The following is a 20,511-nucleotide window of genomic DNA, read 5'->3' as shown; positions in this document are numbered from 1 at the left end:
GAATTCAATTTCTAGAATACTTATTTGTAAAATTACATATTACGTTATCTGGTATTCTGAAAAGGACCATTCATTTCTTAATAGACTTTGATGACATGTCCACTTTCACCCTTACTTCAGTGTCATTGCCTGTAGTAAAAGTCCAGATAGAAACAGGGCCCTTATATACGACTTACATGGTTATGAGTTCTTGATTATTGCTGTATGTTCATATATCAACAATATCTCATTTTTCTGTAGTGCCAACTGTGGATGTATTTCAGATCTCTACCAAGGAAAGATTTGGGCTCGGACATCAGCTGAAAAAGTAAGTCTAGAAAAGTGTAAACCCCTGTTTTTAGGCAAATACTATACTCTTTAAAGTTCCAGGACCATGTCAAGTAGCATAAAATTTACAGTTTGTCAAGTTGGTGAAATCAAAGTGGTTTGAACTTGTTTTCTCTGTGTAAAAAAATAACAGGACTTGCCTATTTAAGTTCAGTTTTGACAGTTGTTCAGGAGAACCTGATTTGTGCTGCCTGCCAGGGTTTTCTGTCACTTTGCTGCCAGTTAGAAAGTAAGCTGCAGAAGTTCAAAAGACTGTAGCTGGGAGTGTTCAATTTCATGTTTCTACTTAGCTGGTGAAGCCTTTGGAGAGGAATCTTTTTGAGCATCATGCTTACCCTAAGGGGGCTTTCATGGTGGCCTCTAGGATGTACCACAGTAATTAGGCCATCTGCAATTTGAGAAGAAGAGGGAAGAGCAGTTGGGAAAAATAGAAGCTCCATGTATTCATTTCATGGTACAATTCAATTCAATACAATTCTGCTGAGTCATCTTTTCACATGTGCTTGTGTATGTGTAATAAAATTACAAGAATATAGGCTTTAATATCTGACCATTACGACATTAAGAATCCCTTAAGAAAAAAAAAAACAAAAACAAAACAATTTTTTTTCATGTTTGATGTTTAAAGAAATTCAGTACCTTACAAATGAATCAATGTTATTAAAATCTGTATGGCATGTGACTTTAAAGGAAAAAAATGAAACATTCCTAAAACATCAACTGCCACTTTAAATGTTTCAGTACTTACACTGGCTCTGATTTGTGCACCAGGTAATTACTGAAGGTTCCCATAAGACATTTTCAAGGACATAGCTGCATAACTCACAGGTGAGCAGAAGTCAGAATACCCATCAATCCCATGGCCCCTCATGGCTGTGACAACAGGGTATTCATCTTTGAAGATTTACTGAATTTTCTGTAAACTGCCACCCTGACTGTATCACTCAAAGACTCCCACTGCTAGGTTAGTCACAAAGTAATTTGGCTTGGAAGGAAGTGCTGGAGGTCACCTAGTCCAACCTCCTGCTCCAAGTAACACAAACTTCAAAGTTAGATTAGTTGACTTAGAGTCTCAGGCAGTTTAGCTGTGAAATCTTCAACCTTTGTGGATAACCTATTGTACTTAACTTCTTGTGGATGTCTTCTTTGTAGAACCTTTATGGTTCTTAGCTTTCCTTGCTGCAATTTGTCACCACTGACTTTTGCTGTCCATCTCTGAGAAGTGTCCAGCTCTGTCTTCTCTGTAAACCCTCTTTGAGTAGTATAATATTCAACATCCTTACCTTCATGTTTGTGCCTTAAGAGAAGTTGTGAATGCTCCATCCCTGGCAGTGTTCAAGGCCAGGTTGGACAGAGTCTTGGGTTACATGGTTTAGTGTGAGGTGTCCCTGCTCATGGCAGGGGGGTTGGAACTAGATGATCTTAAGGTCCTTTCCAACCCTAACTATTCTACTATTCTACTTGAGAAGCATGGGTGTTCTAGCCTACCTTCGTAGTCCCTGGAGAGACAAATGCATGTAGTTGTATGTGATGCCTTTGAATCAGTTATATATATTTCTGTAAGACACATAGCAGCATAAGTCTTGCAGTGTTGTTGACATAGACTGTACTCAGTAAGAGTTCCATGTAAATTGAAATTGATTTTATGTGGGGAAAAAAAAAAAACCAACATTTTTGAGGAGCTGAGGCATCCAACCATCAGTCCAGATACATGCCTAGAGTGAAGACATTGTGTCATGTTCCCTACATGGTGAGCAGGGAGACCCTAGTATTAAAGTGAGTTATGTCTTGGCTAGGATGAGAAACCCTTTTGTTTTTCCTTGATTTGCAGAATCATGCAGACATTTGTTACACAACAGTGGAAGAACAGCAAAGAGAAATCTAATTGTACGCACAATAAGAAGGTGTCTGACAAAAAGGTGAAATCCCCTCTGCACATCTTTTCTACATTGCGCAGGTAATAGCAAGGAAAATTACCTTTTACTATCATATCCTGTTCTAAATCCACAGCAGACTTCACAAGGTGAAATGTTGACTTTTCTCCACAGAGAAGTGCTCTATTTATATCTTACCTCATGGGTTTCCAGTCCTTGCCTTGAATGATATCAAAAGTGAACTAGGTACTGCAGCTTCTAAGACTATTTGAAGGCAGGGGTTTTCAGTTTCCAGCTCTCTGAAACAGCCATGTTTAATCTAAAATTCAAAGTTATTTTATTTAACTTGTATTTTTATTATCTCGGTTGCATTTGGCTATTACTTGAATAGCAAGAATGTCAGCATAAGTGATATATACAAGTAATATACAGCTGTGTGTATTTTTAATTTTTTAAAAGTAGAATGGTCATTAATGAAAGACCCTCTCTGCTGTTTGAGTACATTAATGTTCACCACTTCTGAAATGCAGGCAGAGAATTTCGAAGAGCAAAGGCATTAAAAACATAAGAAGTACTTTGTGAATAGTTCAAGTTCATTATGACTTCTGCTACTTATACTTTTTAGTGTATGTAAAATCAGACTGTGATTTTACGTTTTTCAGGAATGTGACTATTTTGTCTAGCATGTTTTCCTGCTTATGAAGGGTTGACATATCACTCCTGTGCATCTGAATTGAATTCTTCTTTGAACATTCCTTCTTATTGATGAATTTTGCCATTCTACATTCCATGTATAAAAAAGACGAGTACAGCTAACTCTAACATTGAAGAAGGGAAGAATGCCAAATATAACAGAAGATTATTTGTATTTTCAAAGGTAGAAAAGGAAGATGGTATTATGAATAGAAATCTTACCCATTCCTTACTATACCAAACACCAGTATCTGCTGCAGGCTGTAGCTTGAGGTTTGGTTTTAGTCATGAAGGGCATAAAAAAGCCAGCCCAATCTCTCTCCTCTTGATCTGGCTGCTGCTGCAGTGCCTGTCCAAAGACGGCTCATCCCAAATGCAGGGACCACCCCTCTCCCTAGAGCTCCATCCATACCTCCCGTCTGCAGGAGGGTGGTAGTCAGCCAACTGCAACAGTGAGTCAGCAACCACCACGTGCATCTTCCACTGTTGCCACTTGCTAACAGGGTGGGGAAATCTGCCAGCCTCTTCCCTTGGGGTTTCACTTCTCTATTTTATCCAAGCCCAGACAATACTCCAAAGATTGGGGTTGCTTATAAAGCATAGAAAAATGATTCAGCATACCTGTTACATGTTTGTGCTTTGCAAGGACAGGAGAATGTGAACCTTACAGAAATGGGACAGTTCTTGTGAATGTTGTTTCATCAAAACTTTTTGTTTCTTTCTGCATTCATAATTTAGGTCCCTCACATCCTCATTTCTGGTGTTAGAATTTGTCTAAAACAGGAAAGAAGGGAGTCAAATTATCTTTCACAAAGCACCCAGATTCTTATGAGGATTTTAAAAATAATGTTCACCTCAGCTGAGTTAAATCTGATTGACTGCATGCAAGTTTCATTGCTCATTATGTCTTTCATTGGATCTGGACACAGGATTTGCTATGCTGTATCCAGAAGACAGTAACTCTTAATGGGATCATGCCATCGTGATTATATAGGAAAGGTAGATTTTCATAAGGAAAATTTGTTATAATCTCACAGGAAGTATTTTGGTTTCATTTCAAAGATTATTTCCTGAATAAATGGTTTGTATGGAGACACGGATTTACAAACAGCTGTAAGGATACAGCTGTAACTTCTACTTAAGTAGCTAGTCCTCTTTTGATTGATGAGATTGTGAGTAAACAAGAGTAAGATGTCTATTTGGTACTGGAAAGTTATCCCTAGATGCAGTTGTTCATTTTTTAATATTGGGCTGCATTTATCACCAGTGAAATACATAAAGACAGGTAACACTTAAAAATTTGTACATACGTGTTGTCTTGCTTAATTTGCACAGGATGTTGATTATTTTCCCACATTCTCCTCTTCATTTTCAAGGTCGCCAAGTTATCCTCCACCTGGCTGTGGTAAAAATAAGTCAAAACTGAAGTCAGAACAGGATGGCATCTCCAAAACTCAGAAGCTACTTAGAAGGACTTGTTCTAGCACAGTGAAAGCGGAGGATGTATGTACCACAAAATCTCACAGAACCTTTGGCCGCTCATTGTCAAGCGACCCGAGGGCTGAACAGACAATGGCCGTTAAATCGCACAAACTGTTGAACCGATCTTACTCTGCGGCTGTCAAGCAGGAGGAGTGCATTGCTTTAAAGCCCCATAAGCTGTTAAGTAGGTCGTGTTCTGGGGATCCTCGATGTGAGCACAACAGCACCTTGAAGCCCCACAAACTTTTAAGCAGGTCCTACTCCAGTAATCTTAGAGTGGAAGAATTGGATGGATTGAAGAATCACAAGTTACTCAGCAAGGCCTACTCCAATGCCCCTAAATCATCCAAAATGGAGCCTTTCAAAGAGTCCACCATAGCAGAGAGCAGGAGGCTCTCTCTTACCTCAGGGCTTATTGGTATCTTAACACCATCTTCATCATCACCTTCACAAGCTGCTGTGCGTAAAAATTTATTTTATTCTGCTTATTTTCCTCCTATTGTTTTCCAAACATGCTCTTATTCTTACTATGCAAATGCATTAATACTTACGTTAGTGACTATATTGGATATATTGAATATATTGAGAGACAAGAGCAATGTAGTCAGCTTCTTCAGGAGGATTTAAACAACTGTGCATGCGCATCTATTTAAGTTATAAAATCAGAATTTGCTTAGATCAAGACAGATATTTTATATGTAATATACAGCTCAGTGTACAGCTGCTGGCCATGGGAAAAGTTCAGTCATCCACTTCCTTCCCTGACTCTTCTCTTGCTGCAGGAAGAAGGGAGTGTGCATCTGGCTTGGTTGTACAGGTTTTCTCTCATTTCCCTCTTTCCTTCTTAGGGAATGCAATTGTGATTCAGCTCACTTCTTGCACATTTGTGCATTGTGAAAGGTTAAATCTTCAAATGCTCTGGGGACAGACAGAGATTGAGAAAGGGATTAGGCCCACACTGGCTCCCTTTCTTTCCCCAGAGACATGATCACTTCAAAAAACAAAGGGTAGCACATATTATTAAATTTAAGAAAGAGAAGACTGAGCTCTGAAAATTAATTTTTCTGCCTCTTAAAAGATGGCTCTTATACTTTAGAAGAAAGAGTGGGTCTGTCTGTACTGTTTCAAGACACCAGTCAGTTTTCTGTTATGTTTGGGAAGAGGCACTTAAGAGGTAGTCTTCTCCGTTCCCTTAACCTGGTTGGTACCTTGATGTTCTCAGCAAGAAAAAAAAAAAAAAACAAAAACTGATTCTTGCTTAAAATATCATACACATATTCAAAATAGTGCATTCTGAATAATGAAATTACATTGTGTGTCTCATGGTTAATTAGTTTAATAAGCTGTGAGCTACACTCATCAGGTCTAAAAGCAATGATATACTATCACAAAACCATTTATATACGTGCTGTGTGGTTGGTTCATGTAATGTGCACAGTAAAATTAATTTAAGGTGGGCTGACTTTTTACTTGTTGTGGTATAAAAATGCATTTTTTTATGAATCAGTGGAAGATGTCTTAACATGGCAAGGTTTTTCTGTCCTGAAGTTAATAGGAAAAATCCCATTGGTTTCGAAAAAGATAATGAAGAGTTGACTAAGTGGTTTAATTGCTGATATCAGCTTATAAGGAAGAAAAGCAAGCCATGCTTGATAGTCTATAAAAGCTACCAGTAATTTATTGTGAGAATGCATTTACTTTGAGGGAAAATTATCACATACATGGTCAGGTGCAGTTTGGCTGATGTTATAGGAAAGGTGTCAGGAGTCCATTTCACATTCTACATGCAGACATTAGATGTATGGGTAGCCTGGATGCCTGACTGCGATTTCAAGTCAGTGGAATGTGGAAGTGATAAATAAGGACCCTAACTTCTCTTAATTTCTCAGCTAAAATATTTGAATCTCATATATGAGTGCCATCAGGATGGTTCCCCAGGAGAAAAAATGAAGAAGTTGCCCAATTAAACAGAGAAATTAAAAAAAACCCAACAATCCAGCCTACAAACAGGAACAAAGAAAGCTGTAAATGGAGCTGATCTGACTCTTATTCAAAACTAGGTTTAATTGAAATAAATTTCAGCCAAGAGGGTATTTTGTACTTTACTGACTCCTGTAACACAAGTTCCTTCTAATTTACGTTGCTATGTATTGAAAGAAAAAGGCAGAAAGAAAATGAATCGGATCTGAGCACAGAGATCTGTTAGCATGGTGCGTACAAAAGTGAGATCTTGGTAAATATAGAGAAAAAGTTTTCCAGTTGTTCTGAGAGTTACATTAGTCTTTCAAACCTAGGCTGATAGCCCATATTTGGATAGACAATGCACAGTTAAAATTTAATCAAAGTTACCAAGTGCTAGTTTATCAGAATGGAGTGAAGGCACCAGTGTTTTCATTTTAAATTAAAGGGTTTGGGATGCCAAGATAGAAAACCTCATCAGATTTAAGAACTAAAAAGAAATGCTGAAAGACTACCTCGCACTCAGCAGCAGTAAAAGGATAGATTATTTGTAATGGCTGGTTTATGCAAATAAGGGATCTTTTTAGATGCAAATATTTTAATTAACCTTTTGCACACCAAAAAAGAAAAGTTTTATGGTTTCCTTATAATTAGTCTGCCAACACTGAAGTTGCCTTGACTTTTTTTTCCCTTGCAGCAAAATTGTGGTACAAAATGCATTCCAGTACGAGACCGTGGCTTTCTTGTTCAGGTAGGATATCATATCTTTCTTACTTATGAAACACTGTGGAGCACAAACTGACTGTTAATAATTTTTAAGCAGATGTTGTTATTCTCATTTTCATTGTTCTCAGACTATTGAATTTGCTGAGCAGCGGATACCAGTATTGAATGAATACTGTGTAGTTTGTGATGAACCCCATGTGTTCCAGAATGGCCCTATGCTGAGGGTAAGTGGTGTGCTTGTTGGGATAAACAATGTTTTATAATGCCTTACATAGCAATGGACCATACAAACCTGTTACAAAACTACTGAATTATTTCAGATGCTTTTCATCCTAATATCCTTTTAAGATGCAAAAATGTAAAGCAAATTAGCTAGATCTTGCTATAGTTAAAAAAAAAATGTATTGCAGTCAAGGGAGACAGAAATCAGGTTTGTTTAATATAGAAACATAAAAGGGGGCTATATTTCACTGGACGTTACTGTGCTAGTCACAGCCGAATAAGATAAAGTGCATTAAAGTGCTTTCCTAGTCCTCTGGTATTCCTTTAAAAGCTAACCTTACTCCTGCAGCCCCTACCAAGCCATGACCAGGGTATTTGGATACACTGGTGTTAATGCCACAAGGCTGTGAAGTTCTGACCATCTTTTGCTCATGGGCCACAGGAATGAGCCATCCTCCATAATGTGGTAAAAAAGGCAGTAGAAGGAGATGTTCTTTGAAATGTCTGATCTAGGAGTAACCTAGTCCAGGGGCAGTGTTGCGGTTCAACACTCCTAAAGTCTGACCAGTTAGACAACTCTTCCTTCCTTTCATTCCAGTATAGCTGTGATTCAGGAATTTTGCTTGCTGAACATTGTATCCTCTCATGCATTTGGTGAATGCATACAGTGAAAAAGGGTAGAAGTGGTCATGAGAGACACACTCTGCCTGGAGCTACTGGATCAGTGCAGCTTTGTGAAAGAGTGTATTAGAATAAAATTCTCACCATTTGGACTGATCTTTCAGTTTAGAATCATTCTTATTTCACCTGTCCAGAATCCTATGGAATCCCAAATAACCTTAAGTATTAAAGCCATGGAAAACTGTGTAATACCAGTGTGTCAATCCACAGTGTGGTGGGCAACTGTTGGCTGAACCCAGGACAGCAACTACAATTAGATGAAGCAGACATCATCTGTGATAGTTCCATGAAACTAAATTCAGAAGGGTTATTGCTTACACAGTAGAAGAAGTCACTTCAGTGTCATCCCCTGTGACACTCAGTGGCACCACGGTCAGGCATGCTGACTGCAGGCAGGTTATGCAAATAGGCTGCTAATAGGATTTGCAAAAGCACCTACATTTTCAGTTAATGCCATTTTAAGTCATCGTTAAAGCTCTGTACTTTTGAAAATCCTATCAGGTAGTTTTTCTTCTTCTTCTTGGAGCTCGTATCTACTTTTTAAAACCACAGTTTTCTGCCAGATTTATCAGCAACCAAACCCTGATTAGGGGCCTGGAGAAAAGGCATCAGTCCCTTGTTCATCTTTGAATGCAGTGCTGTACATATTACCTGTGATAGGATGAGATAAGACAAAGTGAGTAATGTTTGGATAGTGACTAACATTTGTATAGTAGAATTATTTAAATTATTGGGTTTCATCTATTATCCATAGGACAAAGCAAACAATAGGATTTATTCTTGTTCACATGATGAACTACTGGAGAAAATAGAATGGAAAGTCATCTGCTGTAATTTAAAAAAAAATGTGAATTCTTCTTGGTTTTCCACCTTAGAGATTAAAATCCCTCAGAATTACTCTTTTCTGTCTTCGGTTTAAAGAGGGTTATTTTAGTTATCCGTTTGAGAATTTGTTGGTGCTTCAGAAGAAAGGAAAGCACAAACATGTTTGCCACTAAACATATTCCCCAGTGCCCTTGCAAGCAGCATGACCTACCAAGCTTTGCAAAAATTAAAGGATTTCATTATATAACTCAGGGAGAAGAAGATAGTGGGAAGCATGCTCTATGCATGCTTGAACGACTCAGTAAGCCATATAGAACCATTAATGTGTTTGCAGTTCTGTAGAAGGTGAGAAAGGATCTCAGTTTGAATTGAGCATAAGCTTGCCAAAGTGTCTTAAGGAGATTTATGCTTCATTCTACTGGGAGCTGTGGCAGAAGCAGCCTGAAGTAGGCAACTGTAGGGTTTATATACATGCTTCAGCTGCACACATACATACATACATGTATATACAATGTATATAAAAGGAATAAAGGATGAGCCAACTGAAAGAACACTTTATGTTTAATACTGCTGAAATGGCGGACCCCAGAAATAGAGTACCATAGTAAGCAGGATGCAGGGGAGTTTCATTTAAGGCAAGGCCTTTGGTGCTTAATGGATCCAATATGTATTAACCCTAGCCTTCATAAAGAGCTTTAGGGTGCTCATACTTTGGATATGACAGTAGCTTTGCCAGTTTTCATAATGATTACAACCTCACTAAGGTCTGCTTGTATTTTTTAATTGTGTCTAGATCCTGCTTTCTGCAGATGTTTGTATGTCAATGTCATTACTTGAATAGGATCTATGTGTAGCTGGTTGTATCGTAAGAGGTGCTACAGACTAAGTAATAGCTCTGAATGGTTCAACACATTCTTTAAAGAACAGTTCCTCCATATAGATGCACACAGGGTCATGTCTGGGTCTATCTTTAATGATGAGCTTGCTTTCTACCTGTTGGACCTTTTTTTCAACAACAAAGAAGGCATATGAAGTTATAAAAGCATAGCAAAATTATTTCTTGAGAAGTTATTTTAAGATGCATTTAGCCTTGATTTTCTGGTATTTAATGGAGTCTTATGCAATTGCAAAGAAGCCAGTAAGGAATTTGATTCTGCAATCCTCTACTAGGTCAGTCTGACACCTTTCCAGAACTATAATGTAGTTAAATCAGTTGTCTTGAAATGCAGTTTAAATAATTCAACAATTGCCATCACGCAATAACTACTTTGTTGTAATACTGTAAAATCTCTTACCTTGGTGTAGGTTTTTCTTTAATCATTTGGATAATTCAGATGTTTCATCCTCAGGACAGCTGAAGACACCAAGTAAAACTGAGAGATGAAGTTTTTCCTTCCTGCAGATTTGCTCTACTGGCTGTGTTCTTATCTTAGTTACAAAGTATTTTTAAATCAGTCTCTCTCAGTAAAAGCTTCCTTCTCAAAATTGTGTTTCTTTTTCCTAGATATTTTTTTCTGTAGGGTATTCTGGTTTTAATATCTATTTCAATTTACTTTGCTTTGTTGAAATCTTGACATCTTCTTTCCCATAAGAGCAACTCTATTACAAGATGTGTCTTTTTGTATAGCTTAATTTAGACACTAGATCCACATGACAGACGTATCAACATAGATAAGATGTCTATTGCAGAACAGCTGCATAACGTAGCCGCATATGTTTGGCCTTATGCTCTTACAGTGGACACCTGCCCTGCTCCAGAGCCTGTGATACTTATCTAATCATGTAAGCGTTCAAGTGTTCCCTGCTGGTTCAGGAATACTGCTGTAGGCAGGAATCTTTGGATTTTTCAGTCTATCTTGATCATGTATTAAGGATAAATAAAAAGGATACCTTCATGACTTACTAAAGACGAACAAAGACAAAATTCTTGGATTTCTCTTAGGAATTTCTTTACAGTAAAGTATGGATCTTTTGGAAAAAACAATTTTCTTTTGAGCTCCAAAAGTTTCCCTTGGAACTCAGTACAGAAGACCAGAATTACAGTTCCTGTGTGTACTCCAAAATTACGTGTGTAGGTAAAAGCACATTAGGTAGATGGGCTACCTTTAAAACACAAACCTAATGTTCTCACAAGGAACTGCAGCTGTATTACTGTGCGGGGGAAGGACAGATGTTATCTGGAATGGAGGTCGAAGTCTTGCAAATGTACTATAATACATTATGAAGCTGCAACACTCTATGAAGTTCTGTGGTCCATTGCTTCATTCCATCCCCTTTTTTAAAAAAAGCCCAGTAAAGTAGGCAATGCTTTCCCGTAGTTATTACCACCTTTACCATATGAAATGAGGATGAATGTACTTTCTCATCATAGCATTTTTCTTTATTATGTATTTCAAGTCCATAGTGGGACTTAATGATTATTTACAGTGCACCCAAAGATATAAGTGCACCAAAAGATACATGGGATTTTTAGAGACACACAGGTACATAGAATACTACCAAAACATGGGATTTACAGTGCACCAAAGATACATGGGATGTTTAGAGACACACAGGTACATAGAATACTACCAAAACCAGCAAATTCACAAAAATTACTGCATGAATATTTGTAGTCTTTCTGCAAAACATAGGGAAAATTCAGTGAATACATATCTTAAGAGGAAAAAGTATTATTTAATCTCATGCATAACATAGACCATACTATTCATGAAGTTATTCCTAACAGTGATCTGAATCCTACATATTTCAGTCTTCACAGGAGGATTACAAAACAGCTTTGAAATCATTAGCAAGGATTGGGACTGCAGCCTTTAGATCCAAATAGGTTCCTTATCTCATGTAATGAATCACAGTGCATCCTGCTGCAAGGCGACCTGTGCTGCACAGCTCTCAGGAGCACTGTCATCAGTCTCTTCTGAGGTAGCTCTTTGCTCAGTTTCAAAAACCAGTGGGAAGTACAGGGTCAGACACAGGTTTTGGATGAGGAGAAATGGAGAAGGGAAACCTGGTAAGTGTACTGAAAACAGCAAGACTCTGCTCATTTGAATTGTTTGCCTCGTGTTACTGTCTTCAAATTTCTTCTCAAAAGAGAAGTTGTTTAGATAAATGTGACATGGGCTCTTATTTTTAATTAATTGCTAGATTTTAATTGTTTCAGTAACATATTTTGAAATGTTTTTTCTCTGACATTTTCAGTTGGTGAATCCTTCACATGTATGTTGTTAAAACACCTAAATAGATTATCTTGATTTCTGTCTAACTACCATATTAGACTAAATATTAGATGTAAACTTAGGAAATTTTAATGACTTCCACAAAGCCCTTTCTGAAGTACTGAGATGTTTTTTCATGGGGCATGTGTCTCTAGTGAACAAACCCTGAAACTGGAGCTTGTTTCATCCACTGTCTTTCATTGGCTTTTGAAAATCTCCAAAGATGAAGACTTCACAATGTCCCTGGGCAACCTGTGCCAGTTCTTGATAAAGCTTTAGAGAAAGTTTAGATAAAGTTAGTCATGTATGAGACAATAAAAGCACTAACTGACCTCCAAAGGTACTTCTCAACCACATGATTTGGCTCACCGAGCTAAATCATGTATCTTCCAAAGCAGATATAATGTACTCAAGAAACTTAAGCATTATTTAGTTGTATATTTAAAGGCTATTAACTTTTTTTTAATGTCATATGAATTTTCTCTTGTTACTCTAGAGCTGATAATAATATTTTAGGGAAGGACTAAGTTGCATTTTAATAATGCAACTGTTTTGTTGCTATAAGAGGTATAGCAACAAAAGAGTGATATCTTGGTTTAGGAATTCATCATGTACTTGTATTACAGACATTTAAATATAATGAGATCATGAGCCAAAAGTGGTCATTGTATTTAAGGATCTGATGAAAAGAAGTATAATAAAAATACATTATCATATATTATATTCAAAAACTGGAGGAAAACAAATGTCATTCTTCTTTTCAAGAAGGGGAGGAGCCAGAGAACTACAGGCTAGTCACCCTTAGCTCGATTCCTGGGAAAGTGATGGAGCAGCTAAGTCTGGAAGCCATTTCCAGGCACATTAAGGAAAAAAAATAATCAGGAGTAGTCAGCATGACTTCACCAATGGGAAGTCATGCTTGACCAGCTTGACTGACTTTTATGATAAAGTGACCAGCCTACTACATGAGAGGAAAGCAGTGGATATTGTCTACCTGGACTTCAGTAAGACCTTTGATGGTGTCTCTCATAGAAAAGCTGTAGATGCATGGACTGAATGATGAGATAGTGAGGTAGACTCAAAATTCTCACTGAATGGCCACGTCCAGAGCATGATGATCAGTGGCACAAAGTCTAGCTGGAGGACAATAACTAGTGGTGTACCTCAGAGGTCGATACTGGGGACAGTTCTACTTAATTTCTCTATTAATCATACGGATGATGGTACAGAGTGTACCCTCAACAGGTCTGCAGATGATACAAAGCTGGAAGAAGTGGGTGATACTCCAGAGCAATGAGGTGCCATTCAGAGGGACCTTCACAGGCTAGAGAAATGGGCTGGCAGGAGTCTCATGCAGTTCAACAAGAAGAAGTGCAAAGTCCTATACCTAGGGAGGAACAAAACCAAGCACCAATATATGCTCTGGGCCATCCAGCTGGAAAGCAGCTTGGCAGAAAAGGACCATGGGGGTCCTTGTAGACACCAAGTTGAACATGAGCCAGCAACGTACTCCTGTGGGAAAGAAGGTTAATGGTATCTTGGGCTGCATTAAACAACAGAATTGCCAGCAGGTGGAGGGGGGTGGTCTTTCCCCTCTACCCAGCACTGGTAGGAAGGCTGAGAGAGCTGGGAATGATCAGCCTCGAAAAGAGAAGGCTAAGATGTGATCTTAGTAATGTCTATAAATACCTGGAGCGAAGGTGCAAAGACAATGGAGCTAGGTGCTTTTTAGTGATGCCTGGTGACAGGACAAGAGGCAGTTGAGGAGGTTCCATTCAGGAAACACATTTTTATCTTCTTCACTTTTTCTGAGGGTGACTGAACATGGGAGCAGGTTGACCAGATGGGTTATAGAGTCTACATCTGAAAAGCTATCTGGACATAGTCCTGGGAAACTGACTTTCAGGAGAGCCTGCTTGAGCAGAGGTGTTGGACTGGATGACCTCCAGAGATCCCTTCTAACTTTAGAAATTCTTTAATTCTGTGATCATATTCAGCTTTTATGTGGTATAATTTGTGTGGTTTAATGTCTACCTTACTGTATGGCTTCCCAAATTCCTCATTTACAAATATTAAAGGCATTGGTAAAACAGCATGATCGAATGGATTTCAAAGATCTGTGAGACAGTTATACAGGAAAACAAACCAAAACAAATTATCTCAGAATATATTCAGTAAAGTAATAAAAAACCCCTGACTCTCAATATGAGTAATTTTTCTTTCAGTCAACAAGTCTCGTTACAGTGCCATCTTGTGTTGAAACCCGAGACTGAGGCCTCTTTGGAGCAAAGCAGGAAATAGCAAAAAACACAGCAAAACTAAATATTGAAGCTACTTTCTCTGTAATTTGTACTCTGGTACAGACATTTCTGCCGCTTAAAGTTTTGCACATAAAATCTGAATGGTAAAATACTGTAAAAAAATATTTGAAATGCCCATTGTTTGCATTTAGCTGTAAAAATAAGTACAATCTGGTTAATTCTGATACATGTGTTCTTACATGAGTAAGCTTTCATTTTTAGAATGTTTTTCATCCCAAAGTGCTCAGTTATGGTTTATTCATTAAGGGTGAAATCTTGGTCTTGATGAGTTCCTGGTGACTTGAAGAGGTCTTGGATTTGTCTGTCCTTTGAATATATGATTTTCAGCCACCACTGGAATACACTGGAACACAGCAGCATTGTTGTTCCAGAAATAGTACAGCACGTGTGGTTGGGAGGTTTTTTGGAATAGAATAAATGTCATTGAAGTATGGATAAAAGTGTAGGTACACAAATATGTTTAGCAGGCTGGAGTGTAGCCAGAATGCTTGTGGAACCAAGATTCTTGTGGAATAATGCTGTGGTCCTTCTACTATTACTCCACAATATAGGCTCGTTTTATCTCTTTTTATGAAAAAAAAGCCTCTCCAGTTACAACCAGAACTTTAGAAGAATAGATTTGAATCACTCCTATTTTTTACCAAGAGTCAAATCTGCTTACCACTGTGGTATCTCCCATGTCTTTAGCAGCATGATCCATGTATCACTTGAATATTGTGAGATTATCTGATAGCTTTATACTAAGATAAGGTATCAAAGAAATTACTCCTGCTCTCTGGCAGTGTTTATACCTATATAGAGATTATAGTAGCTTGACTTCATTGAGATTATAGTAGAGAATAGACAGAATAGACTTTTTTCAGTTGGAAGGAACCTACAGCAACCACCTAGGCCAACTGCCTGACCACTTCATGGTTGACCAAAGGTTAAAGCATGTTGTCTAGGACATTTTCCATATGCCTTTTAATAACTGACAGGGTTGGGGCATCAACCACCTCTCTAGAAAGCCTGTTCTGGAGTTTGACCACCCTCTTGGTAAAGAAATCCTTCCAGTCTGAGCCTATCCTGGTAGAGCTTTGAACCATTCCCATGCATACTGGGTAAGAGGGAGCAGAGCTCAGAACCTCCATTTCCAGTTCCCCTTCTCAGGAAGCTGTACGAGATCAAGGGGGTGACCCCTCAGCCTCCTTCTCTCCAAATTATACAAGCCCAGAGCCCTCAGCCGCTCGTCACAGGAAGTTCCTTCCAGCCCAGTCACCAGCTCTGTTTCCTCTGGACACATTCAAGGACCTTCATATCCTCCTTAAATAGTGGGACCCAGCACTGCCCACAGTGCTCCAGGTGAGGCTGCACCAACACTGAAGACATTGGCAGAACCACCTCTGCTGACCAGCTGGTGATGCTGTGTCTGACGCAACCCTGGGTGTGTTTGCCCTCTTGGCTGCCAGGGCACTCTGCTGGCTCACGTTGAGCCTGCTGCCAGCAAGCACCCCCAGATCTCTACCTGCAGGGCTGCTCTCCAGCCACCCCTCTCCCACTTAAATCTTGAGCCTGCCATTACTCTCTTCTATGTGCAGAATCCAGCATTGGACTTGTTACATTTCATCCCATTAATGATTGCCCAATGCTGCAGTCTAATTAGATCCTTCTGTAAGGCCTCTTGTCCCTCAAGAGTGTCAACAGCACCTCCCAGTTTGGTATCATCAGCAAACTTGCTAATGGTGCATTCAACTTCTGTATCCAGATCAAAAGATATATTGAACAGAACTGGCCCTAGAATTGAGCCATGAGGAATAGTGCTGGTGACCAGCGGCCAGCCAGGTGTAGCCCCATTCACTACAACACTTTGCACTCAGCCTTTCATCCAGTTCTTCACCCAATGCACCATGAACCCACTCACCCCACAGCTGGACACCTTGTCCAGAAGGATGCTGTGAGGGGCAGTATCAGAAGCCTTACTAAAATCCAGAAAAACTACATCCACAGCCTTCATCCACTAGGTGGGTGACTTTCTCATAGAAAGACATCAAATCAGTTAATCAGGACTTCACTTTTGTGAACCCAATGCCTGATGATTGCATTGTTCTTTAAATGCCTTACAGTAGTATGCAGTACAATCATCATTTTTCCAGGAATTGAGGCTAAACTAAGCGGTCTGTAGGTTACTATAGTAGTTTGACTTAATTTGAAAAGTCAGGACATGGGTGTACTTCTTGGTAATTACTTAGTATTAAAGCAATTCCTAAATCAGTGTAAGTGGTTAAATACTTAATTTGATTAAGTTTTTTTTTAATAAATGTTTTAGTATAAAGCAAAAACCTTTCAATCAAGGTTATTCAAATATAAAGTTGATTTTAAATGTTAATAAATCGTTTTCCTTTCCCTTTTCCATTTTTCCTTTTCCCTTTCCTTTTTTTCTTTTTTTCCCTTTTCCTCGTCTTTCCCTTTGCTTTCCCTCCACCTCACCTCACCTCTCTTTTTACGTTTTTCTTACATCTTCAGTATTGTTGCTGCTGTGTTATTTCCTCATCCTTCTGGTGAGTGTAACGAAATGGAAGGGAGAAGCTCCTCCTATGGAAAGACTAACAGTTACCATGGTTGAAAGTAGGAAACAGAGAATTGAAGTTACATCTCCATGCCTGTTGCTTGTTAGGAGGGAGATGGTTGCTAAATAATTTTACGTTTTCCACTTTTTACATTTGCTTTAAGTCAGGCTGTGAGCCTTCCCTGAGTTTCTCCTTTTAGATCAAGAGTTTTTAGGTATGTTAGTCATTCTGCAGCCTCTTTAGTGTATGTGTGACATCCCTCAGGATACAGGAAAAGTTGGCACATTGCTTTTCTGAGCACAGCTGCAGCACACATCAGAAAGATAGATCAGTATCAGCTATGAAAGTTTAGTCCTTTTTTAATTGAAAGAATGTCTGGAAAATATTTTAAGTATATATCAGTCCAACCAGAATATGTCATAGTACCTAGGTGGCCTGCCTGTCTGCTCTTCACAGTCACTGATGCAGGAAGGGATACTTGCACTGCGACATGCAGAAACTCTGACTGAGACCTTTGGATATTGAAGAGGCCATATAGCTACAGGAATTGGGGTATTTTCCCCATTACACTGCAGAGCCAAAATATTCAGTGTGCAGAAAGGCTCATGAAATACATAAAGTCAAAAGAATTGTAGGCTCTCTCAGTAATGTCTGTTCCTCTTCAGAACTCAAATTTTGCTGTCTCGCTTTTCCTCATATCTGCAGTTCTCCAACCTTAAGATCTTAGCTCCAGTGTCAGCCTGAGAGAAGAAAGGCCTTTCAAATGTCAGACATAAGTATAATGACTATTTTCCTAACTTGCCTCTTTCAGATCCTCATACATTTCTGGCATCATAACAGAGAAGGAAAAAAAAAATAATAAAAAGAGCAAAGATGACAAAAACTGTTCCTTTTGCCATCTTAAAGTCTCAGAATAACTTACTTTGTTGAGGTTGTAAACAGAATGTTAAAAATTAGTACTTTCTTACACTTTGCTTCAAGGCAAGTGTGGCTAAACTTAGATTGCTCTGCTACTCTAGGGAGTCTGTATACTGTTGATTATGATAGTCAAGGTAGTGCCACCATGCTTCCAACTAAGCAAATGATTTAACCACCTTCTAAATATGGTTTAAACCTAAGAACACTGACAATAGTAAAAACTTTTTGTCTAGCATGCCATGGCACAGCAAACTGGATCATGTTAGGCTTTGTCTGCTGCCTAATTCAATGTAACATAGATAAAATAAATCAAATGGGTGACACTCTATTAGACTTGAAAGATGATAGCTCTTGTAAAACAACTGATGTGAGAATATATCAGTGCAGTAGACTTCAGATATTTATTGAAGTCTTGCATCTTTGAAACCCAGCAAATGAAAATTTTAACGGCTATGAAACAAGTGACTGCAAATACAGCAGTATGCTTATTACTAACAAATCTGCTGCCTGAAACAGAATTCAGCTGAACTTTATGTTTTCTTTGTGTGCTCAATTAATTTTTTTGTTTCTGAAAGTGCTTCCTAGAGACATCAGCTTGAACTTCAAAGCATACTGCTATGAATGCTTTAGTGATTACTGTGGTAATTAGATTAAGAATTTTAGTTACTATAATTCAGTAGTGCCTACCAAAGAACATTTCAAGTTTCAGTGAGCTAGGATTTAATAACACATGTTCAAAGAAGATGTATCCAAAAAAACATTTTTAGTTTTTCCAACACTGTAATAAAAAATTATGTATATCGTGGTCACTTTTAAGGAAGGTTTTATTTGTGTTTCTTTCTTGTATTTCTTTCAACTGTTCATTTTAAATGCTTAAAGCAATTCAATGTGTGATTTGTTATTTGAGCCTTTAAAAAGTTGATCTGCTAATTACCTTCTGGTAAATAATCATGGGGTTGCTTTAAAGGTTGTAACCAATTACGAAGCCTATGAAGTCATGCCTATTCATGTAAAGCTGTGTTCTTTTTGTTTCTGATTTGTGTGCTGTATGAAGGCAGAATGCTCAATTCTAACTCAATATGCAGTTTAAATAAGTTTTTTATTTGATCAAGTTGATGGCATTGTGAATTGAATTTTTCAAAAATACTGCAAAAACCTGGTTCAACAGCGAGGGTTGATTTATTATTTTTTTAATATCTGAAAGAAGAGTGGAAATGCTTTTATTTATTAAAATAACGTGGCCTTCCCAAATATGGTCTTTGTTTTATAAAAACATAATGCAATTTCTTAAAGCTTACAAATAAATTGTTAAATTAATTAAAAATTGAAAGTAGCTTTTTTAAGAAATCTGCCTTCCAGATCAGATTTTTATATGTGTTCTCAACAGCAGAATAACAAGCTGTCATGGACAATACTGCATTTATGAAAGGAGTGTGCCCTCATTAGTTTATGGATTTGTTCTCCATTAATTTTAATTATGCATGAAGTTTCCAGCATCTGAAAGGATAGAATTAAGGACATTTGGGTACTATGTCTGTAATTTTGTTTTTGTAATGTTTGGATTTCTCTAAAGTTCAGCCTCTGTGAGTACTTACAAGTTTTAGAGTTCTTCACACTTGTTCTTTAGATTATTAAAATGCTTCTCTAAAGTATCTTCCTCAATATTTGACATGTATTCATAATTTGAAATTAATGTTGCAGTTAATATTTGGGGAAAAAAAGTCAACATTAAATGTCTTTGGGTTTTGTTGTAGGTGTTACAAGATAAAACCAAGAACCCAAAACTAGACCAAAAATACAATTAACTTTCTTTCTCTGTGTAGCCCACTGTTTGTGAACGGGAGCTCTGTGTATTTGCTTTCCAAACATTAGGAGTGATGAACGAAGCTGCTGATGAAATTGCAACTGGGGCTCAGGTAGAATTATCTAATGCTTATTATATGTCTGATTTTCTGTAGTACACCCAATCTTCTCAGTCTTTTAGTACTTATTTGGACTTGTATTCCCCATATGAGTACTGTTGGGTAAGTATTATTTATTCATCCACTGTTTTATGCATTGCATTTTCAAATAGTACTAATGAAGTGTTTCCATTGTTTTGCTTCCATGCAATTAGAGTAACACTGTTTTCTTGGGGTTTTGTATTCAATTAGGTCACCTGGGTTGTTAATAAAGGCAGCCATTGTCATTTGGAGATAATTCCCACTTATTTTCACCTAATGAGCCATTACTACTCTTGCAATTAATAAGCTACTTCCTGTTAATGGAGTTGGGAGGCAGCTATCCACTGAGCATCTGTTGTTTTGATCTTTAGATAACAGTGGAAGGTCCTTACTGAGGTTGCTACATAGTTCTTTTTCTCTTTTGTTAAGTATTAGGAATTTAATAGAAGCTTGCTTTCTGACTCCAAGTTGTTTTTGATGTAGTTATAGCCATATCATAATTTTCTTTAAAAAAAATATTTTAGACTATGTTTCCAAATTGCCATTTAACCTTAGATTACAGTAAATTCAAAAGTTAAAAGATCTTATGTTTAAGATCCTTTTAAGATCTTAAAAGCTTATATATGTTACAGAAAAGTGCATTCCTCTGATTTCCTAGTCACATGTCGCTGTGCATTTGTGTGGTAAGCAACGTGGTTTTTTGGAAGAGCAAACGTTTGGTTCAGTGAACTTTAATGAGCACTAGTGAGTCTAGACACTGGAAATAAGCTATTCAGGTA

General features: G+C 37.9%; 1 protein-coding gene across 2 annotated transcripts in view; it reads left to right on the top strand.

Moving 5' to 3' along the window:
- The window catches only part of PARP8 (poly(ADP-ribose) polymerase family member 8), a 104,802-nt gene that overhangs the window by 70,326 nt on the left and 13,965 nt on the right, over window positions 1-20,511 (top strand). For both annotated transcript variants that reach the window (XM_061469426.1, XM_061469425.1), the window contains 6 exons: window positions 241-307; window positions 2,159-2,284; window positions 4,271-4,835; window positions 7,033-7,086; window positions 7,190-7,285; window positions 19,613-19,705. In XM_061469426.1, the coding sequence (XP_061325410.1) occupies window positions 241-307; window positions 2,159-2,284; window positions 4,271-4,835; window positions 7,033-7,086; window positions 7,190-7,285; window positions 19,613-19,705 (1,001 nt within the window). The remainder of the gene's footprint in view (window positions 1-240; window positions 308-2,158; window positions 2,285-4,270; window positions 4,836-7,032; window positions 7,087-7,189; window positions 7,286-19,612; window positions 19,706-20,511) is intronic.

Source organism: Pezoporus flaviventris, unplaced genomic scaffold (assembly GCF_033815535.1).
Source record: "Pezoporus flaviventris isolate CSIRO_AGI_PZ_B2104156 unplaced genomic scaffold, CSIRO_AGI_Pfla_v1 ptg000057l, whole genome shotgun sequence".
NCBI classification, from domain to species: domain Eukaryota; kingdom Metazoa; phylum Chordata; class Aves; order Psittaciformes; family Psittacidae; genus Pezoporus; species Pezoporus flaviventris.
This window is presented reverse-complemented; position numbering and strand designations above follow the sequence as displayed.